Genomic DNA, 8,783 nt, shown 5'->3' on the forward strand with positions numbered 1-8,783 from the left:
CATTCAAAGTCCTCACATACATCAAAGCGACATTCAGCGACGCACGAGTCACAATCAGGTGGTGCCCTGGACACAGTGGCGTCAAAGGTAACGAAATTGTTGATAAAATAGCTAACGGTATGGCGAAGCGTGACTTGCCGAGCACCTTTACCTCCACTCCATCCCTAGCAGGATTCACCACGGCGATCAAGGCCTGGTCCAAACTCGACGAAAACAACTTTAGCCAAAGCGACATCAAAAGACTTGGACAACAACCAACGCCTACGAAACACATCAAGGCACTAAAAGGCCTCCTCAAACACGAATGCGCGACGATAACACAGCTACGCTCGAACCACGTTTACCTAAATTCTTACTTATTCAAACACAATCAAAGATTCGACCCCGTGTGCAATTGCCACGAGGGTATTGAAACAACTGAACATTTTCTATTCATTTGCCCTAGGTTTCAGAAACAACGACAGAAGCTGATGAACGACATCAATGAGATGCAACTTCCAGAATCCACAGATATACTCAAGAATCCGAAGGCATTCAAGAGCATCACCAATTTCTGCAACTCAACCTGGAGGCTTAAACACCGATGGGTTTGGGCCAACATAACCAAAGAAGAAACTCCTCAACTCTCCACAATCCCCTCAATTTAATCATTTCATATGTAACCCCATCCTTTAGCGCCACAATTAGAAAAAAATAACACTTGTAATACTTCAAACAGCCAGCACGCGTCCTTTTCCCCACAGGGGTTTTTACTGGAGCGGAGCACAAGTAGTTAAAAGTGCCTGATAGCCTACGGCTCAGGAGGCACTCAAAGCAATGCATTAAAAAAAAAAAAAGATCAACGTTCAGAAACATGGTGTGCGTGCACGTATAACATTCAAGCAGCCAGCACAGCCAGAGGCATTTCACTGTTCAAGACTGAGGCGGGGATGCCCAAGAGTCTCATAACATCATAAGTCATCTCTGACATAGAACCTCTGCCAACAAAGATTTCTGAAACACTTGAATGATTGTGTTGGAATTGTCCACAAGTATCTGTTCAGTAAGTTTTTGGCAGCTTTACAATCACAATTTGATGTTGCTTTATCTCATCTTAAGGAATCTGATTTGATATTGATTCATCATTCAAATTTCAGGGATTTTTTCAAGAAAGATGCTCCTTGTGCAATCACAATTGCTATGACTGGTATTCCGATGGCTCCTGGATTCCACAAATGGCCACACTGTTGTGATATCATGGCAACTTGTGAGAAAGGTTGTTGGGCCCCTGTGACATATTGCTTGAGTGTACCTGTGTACCTCTTCCTGAGGACCACAAAACTTGTCAGGAGACCCTCAAATATGCAGATTTCTGTTGCCAATTGTGTGATCAGTACTAGAGTCCACCTTTGTTGTATCACACAATTGGCAATGGAACTCCACATATACAAGGGGCTCCTTGCAAGTTTTGTGGTCCTCAGAAAGAGGTACACAGGTATACTCAAGCAAAATGTCACAGGGATCAACAGGTACCCTTCTCACAAGTTGCCATGATATCACAACAGTGTGGGCATCCACGGAATCCAGGGGCCATTGCAATACCAATCATAGTGATCAAGATGGCAAAAGGAGCATATTTCTTGAAAGACATCCCTGAAATTTCATTGATGGATCAATATTGATCTTGTGCTTCAAGTCCTCCCATAAAAGAAGCTGTTCTAATGTTCATGATTAGATGCCTCAAGTGTTGTAGTTGTGCATATTCATATTTGGGAGGAATTGGGTTCTGTATCATTTCACCTGTTTGCATTGATTTTCTATGTATTTTGGCTCTAGTGACAAGTTCTTAGTATAAAAGGTGTCCAATTCATATGGTGGTTTTGTATGAAGAGGGATGGTAAGTGCCAAAGGATCTATCTCATCAGACGCCCCAGGGGCAAATGTGGGCCAATTCAGCCTCAGGTGCCAGGCTGGATCAAGATTCAAGACACTTGCACATTTCCTGACCTTTGTCATTTTTTTGGTTCTTCCAAATGTATGTTTTAAAATCTTGGTATACCTCAGATGTGGCACTGTTTGCCTGGAATGCTCATCCGCTTGAATAAGCTGAAGAATGCACATTTGCAGATCAAATGAGTCTTTCATGTCCATGTATCAAAAGCCACATTGTGAAATGAAGGACCTATCATGTCTTCTGCCTAATTCTGTGTTTTTTAACTTTGATCCATCCTATCCGTGATGGATGTTCAAAATACAAATTCCCCACATCCCACAGCGCCTTTGCTACCATCCATCTTCTGCCACAGGAGCGATCAGCCATATATCAGAATCAATCAGAGATCTCCAAAAAGTTTTGTTTTCTCCACTCTAGGAAATGATGAATAAGAGACAGGGAATTGATGCAAGAGGAAAGTCCAATAAAATAAGATCCGGAACGTGGGCATGATGGAGATCTCCAACTCTCTAGAGCTCGAAGCTTCGAAAGAAAATTATTCTTTCCGACAGGGTGCTCTCTGTCGTACTCTTGGGTTTGCTGAGGCATCCAAACTCAAAGCCCGCACTATCAATTTACAAAGGGTAAATCAAATGGATGCAGATATGGGTCCCTCTTGTGTTGCATCCAGATCAATTAATGATTTTCAAAATCATGTGAACTTTTCAAAAAGAAATTTTGTCCAACATGCTGATACCAGCATTGTGGGAAAAGAAGTAAATGCGAAATCTAGAGCGCAGAAAAGATGGGCGCGAGGGTGTTTTTACTCTGGATGAGCTTGATTTGTGGTGCGAGAAGTCACGATTCTATATATCGACTTACCCTGACTTACCACACTCGCGCTCGGCGAGATGGACTTAGTCAGGTTGGACACTTGACTCACTTTTGAAAGTGACCAAGAGGTCAAGTATGGGCAAAATCCTCAACCGAAGGAAAAAACATTTCAATGATGAACAGCAGTAGATTTATTTCGAAATGATAATACTGGTGTAGAATAAATGAAAGCAGATAAAGAGAAAACTATGCTAATACAAACATTTGCGTCACTGAGACAGAAATTGAACCCCACAAAGCATTTCCCCATAGCTATTGATTTACTTCGCACTGATGGAATCAGCAGCTTTGCCCACCTCCTGAGCTCCAGCTTTAGCATAACCGCCACTTTTAAGTTTCAAATCCTCCAACTCTTTTGTAGTTTTATCCATCATGTTCTGTGCAGTGGACTGTAGATCACTGGTCTTTTGCACAGCGGCGTCTTGCGCGTTCTTTGCAGCGTCACCGACTTGTTCTGTCAACGGCTTGGATGAAGTTTGCTCATCCATTTTTTGTTCGGCTGATGCCACAAGACTGAAAACTTGGGTCAGCCTCATATATGTGCAAGTATCAGAATAAATTTCGACTTACTTTTGGGCTTGACCAATGGCGCTCGCCGCCAAATTTCGTGCCTTGTCTACATATGACTCTTGACCAGCCGCACTGTCAGTCTTGCTTTCAGCTTCTGATTTCAAGTCCTTTGCTTTGTCTTTAGCATCTTCTGCTGCTCCTTCAGCTTTCGACTGCCCAGCAGCAACATAACTAAGAATTGGAAAAAAGCTTATGTCAGACGCAATGCTTTTTCAAATGATACGAGGACATGAAATCAAGCCTCACCTCTTAACCGTCCCTAGTGCCTCGCCCGTAAGGTCGCGAGCCTGGTTGACGAGTCCGCCGAGAGTCTGACCACCAGTCGCGTTGTCTGCCTCCGATACTGCCTTGTCTTTCGTTTCGGCCGCCTTAGTTTGCGCAAGACCAGCAGTCTCTTTGACGTATTGAATTGTATTCGATGCTAGAGCTGTAGCCTGCTCGATTAGGCTCTGAAAAATATCGAGTAGCAAAATGAGTCGCATGCATAGAATACAGCAGAAAATGAGAACTTACATTCCCGTGTGCCTTTGCGGTGTCTGCTGCGTCACCAGCTTTAGATTTGGCTTCATCGGTAAGCTCTTGGGTCTATTGCAGAGAGCCTCAGTCAAATGCAACTCAAAGTAGACATCATACACATGACGATCCGTTAAGCTTGTCGCTCACCTTGTCTTTCGCTGAGGAAACGTTGCTCTCAGCGGTCTCTTTTGCTGAGGCAGCCTGATCACTTGCTTTGTCTTTGGCTGAGTTGGCTTGGTCGCCCGCTTTGTCCTTTGCAGAACTGGCTTCGTTTTTGGCTTTGTCGACTGTACTTGAACCGGAGTCAGTAGCTTCCTGTCCTTTCTTCTGAGCGACACCAGCAGTTTCCTTGGCTGCATCAACCGCGTCAGAAGCTAATGAAGCGGCCCGGTTGTAAAGGTCCTATAGTTTGGTACGAAAGTTCAAGTAGGAAGAATTCAATTTCGGCCCGAAAGGTTTGGAAGTTAGAAGAGAAAGGAGATTGGGTGATCTCTATCAATAATCAATCTAACGTACTTTTCCAGATTCTTGGGCCTGGTCACTAGCTTGACCTCCTTTCTTTTGAGCATCTTTCGATACATTGTTGGCCTATAGACGTAAAGTAGAACATCAAAGCGATGTTAATAATTGTTGATAGATGTCTCATTGGGGTCAACACGAGATAAAGTGAAAGATCCAACCATATCCCCAGCTTTTTCTGAAGTGTTTGTAGGCATAATGTTTGAGATAAGAAGTTAAGGAAGTATTGGGTGGTTTAAATTGAAATGTGGTAAGTAAAAGTGGGTGAGCACTGAGATGAAGACGATGGAGAGTAAGGATGGAAATAAGTAGTCGACTGATTGGCTTTGAAAGGGGGTGAATGGTGAAGTCTTTTGTAATGTTCTTTATAAATAATTTCCTTTCTTGAATCTCAACTCTCAAACCGGTTTTGCGTCATGACCACCGGCTTTGGTCGATTGCCAAAGCCGAACAATGACGTCATATTGCTCAAGTCTCATTTACTATGACTCATTGATGAGTTCTACAATTTTATTAAGACCGAAACCAAACAATTTGGCCCGCGATCATTTTTTTTTTTTTTTTCTTTCATTGCTTTAAGTGTTTTTTCAGCCGTTAGGCTATCAAACACTGCATATATGTTCCAGCACCGGTAAAACCCCTCTGGCTGTGTCAGGGGAAAGGTTGCTGTTGGCTGTTTCATCTAAGTATACAAGTGTGATAGGGAACATGTGATAGGGCGGTGAAGTATGGAGAAAAGAAATTAATCTTGAGGTTCTTGAGGTTCTTTGAGGTTGTTGGGGCGGTTTTCGTCTGAGATTTTCGCCCAGACCCATCGATTGGTGAAACGCCAAGTGGCGTTGCAGAAGGTGGCGGTGGCCTTGAAGGTGCTCGGAGTCGATAGGACACGTTTGTCCATCCTGAAGGTTTTTTGCTCGGATAAGCCTTGTTGCTCGACATCGCGCTCGTAAGCGGCTCGTGCCTGTGCGTGATTTTTGCATACAAAAAGGAAGTGGTCAACGGTTTCAACCCCCTCCAGGCAGCTGCAGGAAGGGTCGACTGGTTGTTGAAAGCGGAAAAGATAGGCGTTAAGAGGGACGTGGCCAGAACGTAGCTGGGTAAGTGTTGCGATTTCGTGTTTCTTGAGGGCCTCCAACCCGTCGAGGTGTTTCCTCCCGTTGGGTTTGTGACCTAGGCGTTCGATGTCTTTTTCGTTGAAAGACTCGGTCTGTTCCTTCCGCCATTCCTTGATGGCGGAGAGGAAAGCGGCGGTATTTGGGGTGTTGGTGAAGGTGGTTGGCAGGTCGCGCTTCGCCAAGGTGTTTGCGATCTTGTCCGCTTTTTCGTTGCCGGGGATGCCTTTGTGGCCTGGGCACCACCTGATAACGACGCGAAGTTGAGGATAGCTGTGTAGAATGCATTGCAGTTGCTTGAAGGTCGTGTGTCGATTATCTAGAGAAGAGACCGAAGATGAGTTTGAGTGGAGGTCTTTGACCACACCCTGATTATCAAGGATGATCGAAGCTCTGTGAGTGGCTGGTGTCGCCCTCTCGAGCGTCATTTTGAGGCCTAGTTGGACGCCGCGGTACTCAGCTTGATAGATCCCCTGGGTCCTAGCCGGTCCTAGTGCTGTCGAAGCGCTTTCACCCGAGTTTGCACACCAAGCTGCCGCTGCCGTGTTTTTGTTTGGGATTCTGGATCCATCCGTGTAGATGACGATATGTTGTGGTGACGGTTTTAGACGAAGAGTGTCGGAGATTGCCCGTTTCTCATCTTCTTGGAGAACTGTGGAGTAATTGGGTGGTCGAATGAGCGATGACGCGGGGTCGACTGGGAGTTGAACTGCGTATTCTTCGAAATGCTTGTAGAGCGGGTGTTCGAAGAAGATGTGGAAAGGATTTTTGTGACTCTTTGGGATGGATAGTTGAGCCTGCTGGATTATCTTAAACAAAGGGTGAGCCTTATTCTTAGTCAGTGAACGAGCCATAAAGCTTAACACTTTACTCTGATGGCGTATGTCTGGAGGAGTGAGGTAGAGGTCGTGTCGCAGGAAGACGATTGGGGTCGTTTTCATTGCGCCTAGCGCCGCTCGTGCGCAGGTGTTATCGATGATCGCAAGTTGTTCCGTGAAGTATTTCGGTGGTTCGGTGGGCAACCACGCCATAGCGCCGTAATCAATGGCGGCGTGGACCGTTGTAGTCATGAGTGTCTTGAGAAGTTTCGGGGGTATGCCCCAGCCCTGCTTGGCGAGGCCAGCGAGGAAACCAGCACGCTGTTTCCCCTTGGCGAGGACATCCGACCTGTGTTGTTTAAAAGATAATGATTTGTCAATTTTGATGCCCAGCCACTTGGCAAGAGGGGCTGGCTTCAGGCCCTTTCTTTCGGCAAAGTCGATGGTGGGGCAGGTGTCGGGGTCGATGTCTTGAAGGGCGAATAAAACCCAAAAGGTTTTCTTGATGTCGAAGATTGCGCCGTGGCGTTTGGCCCACTGCAGTTGTCTGAAAGACAGCGTCTGCATCTGGGAGCGGAGTTGGTGGGTGTCGAGCGCCGATGACAAAAGGACCACGTCATCGACAAAACCTAGCGCCGTGGCCGTAGGAATATTGTCAGTGATTGCCAAGAGCGATGAGTTATAGAGGAGATAAAGTAAGGGTGAAAGTGGGGATCCTTGTGGCAAGCCGTGGTCCAAGGTGAAGTCCTGGGACTCGAAGCCATTGAAGTTGAGTGTGGTTGACCGATCGGAGAGGAAGTCGTGTATAATGTCCAAAGTTTGGGTATTGATGCCCATTCGTTCGAGTGTGTCGAGGAGACGGGGGTGATGGACTGAGGGGAAAGCGGATTTGACGTCTGCAAAGAGAGCGCCAACCACTTTACCTTTCGCCCACTCACCCTTGATCCACGAGATGAGGTGGACCAAGGCCTCCTGGCTTGATCTGTCAGGTCGTCCGCCGTAGTGCCCGTTGTGAAGAAGCTGTAGCTTCTCGGCCTGTGCGGATAAATGGATGGTGAGCAGTTTTTCATAAAACTTTCCTAACGTCACCAGAAGAGCGATTGGTCGGTAGGAGCCTGCTTGAGTATAGTCGGATTTCCCCGGTTTGGGAATCATGACTGTGGTCGCTCGTTTCCATCCACTAGGGATGGTGCCTGTGATGGTGACACACTGAAAAAGGAATCGGACATGTGATTTCACCACATCCCAGACCATCCGCCAGACCCAGTTTTGGAGTTTGTCTGAGCCTGGTGCCTTCGTCGGTGGGCTATCGTTCACCACCGCACCTACCGATTCGTTAGTGATGAATTGGAGGAATGGAGGCGTGATCTCTGCTGAGGGTCGTTGGGAGCTTTTCAGCGGGAAGGTGAGGTGATTCGTGTCGTCCAAGTTGCAAGGTGCAGTCGCCACACACGTAGCTGAGAATAAGGCTTTAGCCTTTTCCTCATTTGACGTGCATGTCGTGCCGTCGGGCGTGATGAGAGTGCTGACGAGGGAGGACGCTTTGCGGCCCGAAGCGATCCGCTTGGCCTGGAAGAGATTTTGGTGGTCTATGTTCGACAGGTACTGTCGCCAGGAGCTCTCCTTGGCATGGTCGATGGCTTTGTTGAAGGCATTTCGCGCGTTGTTGTAGGCTGCACGATTGTCGGGAGTGTGGTGTTTCTTCAGGAGGCGGCGTGCTTTAGAAGCGGCTTTCCTGAGAGGTTCGAGGACGTCTGGTCGCCACCAGTGTTTGTGCTTCATATTTGAGGATTTCGGAGGTGAATGCTTATCCAAGGCGTCAACGACTGCCTTTCGTAGTGCTTCGTCGAAGGTGTCGATTTGTTGGCGTGTTAGGAGTGGCTGAAGTTTGGGAAGGGAGGTCATTAGCTCTGTTTTAAGTAGAATGGGTTCTACCTTTCGCCAGTTTCTTCGGCCAGAGGATTTGTCGCTAAGACTTGGTGTTGTTTGAGTGGAAAAGCACGTGACAAGGGCTTGATGATCGGATTGATGATTCAAGATGTCCTCGTTGTCGATAAAACAGGAGATCGTGGCATCGTCAAATTCTTCGTTGACCCAGACCAGGTCAATGGAGGTGCCAAGGGTGTCGTCGCGATGCAGGCCAAAGGTAGGTTGACCTTTCGGGGACCGTAGAGTGAGGCCCCACTCCGTCATCATCTCGATGAGGCGGTCTGCGTCCTTGTCAACGATTTTGCTATGTTCGGGGTTCCAGAGAGGGGAGTGAAGGTTGGAGTCGGTGGTGCATACCACCGGCAGAAGCTGTGTTTCGAGGTTTGACGTCTTGAGGATGTCGGTGAAAGCGATGAATCCGTCAAGAGTCTTGTGTGGGTTGTATACACTCGCCACCAAGACCTTGAAACCATCAATCGTAAGGACGCCGGCGGCGACGTTCCTCGACGTATG

The 8,783-nt window shown here is 47.0% G+C and overlaps 2 protein-coding genes across 2 annotated transcripts; one reads left to right on the top strand and one right to left on the bottom strand.

Annotated features, from left to right (window-relative positions):
- Positions 1–1,006: 1,006 nt before the first annotated feature.
- MELLADRAFT_94883 (uncharacterized protein) lies at positions 1,007–2,748 on the top strand (the record flags this gene model as incomplete). Its single annotated transcript, XM_007417524.1, has 4 exons — positions 1,007–1,042; positions 1,150–1,474; positions 1,690–1,781; positions 2,407–2,748. The coding sequence occupies 4 exons, from the start codon at positions 1,007–1,009 to the stop codon at positions 2,746–2,748; spliced, it is 795 nt and encodes a 264-aa protein (XP_007417586.1).
- Positions 2,749–2,883: 135 nt separating this feature from the next.
- On the bottom strand, positions 2,884–4,841 carry MELLADRAFT_73447 (uncharacterized protein; the record flags this gene model as incomplete). Its single annotated transcript, XM_007417503.1, has 7 exons — positions 2,884–3,319; positions 3,377–3,547; positions 3,623–3,825; positions 3,890–3,961; positions 4,040–4,294; positions 4,409–4,480; positions 4,573–4,841. 7 exons carry the CDS (start codon positions 4,606–4,608, stop codon positions 3,067–3,069), a joined length of 1,062 nt encoding a protein of 353 aa, XP_007417565.1.
- Positions 4,842–8,783: the final 3,942 nt, after the last annotated feature.

The sequence above is a fragment of the Melampsora larici-populina genome (genome assembly GCF_000204055.1).
Source record: "Melampsora larici-populina 98AG31 unplaced genomic scaffold MELLAscaffold_74, whole genome shotgun sequence".
In the NCBI taxonomy this organism is placed as follows: domain Eukaryota; kingdom Fungi; phylum Basidiomycota; class Pucciniomycetes; order Pucciniales; family Melampsoraceae; genus Melampsora; species Melampsora laricis-populina.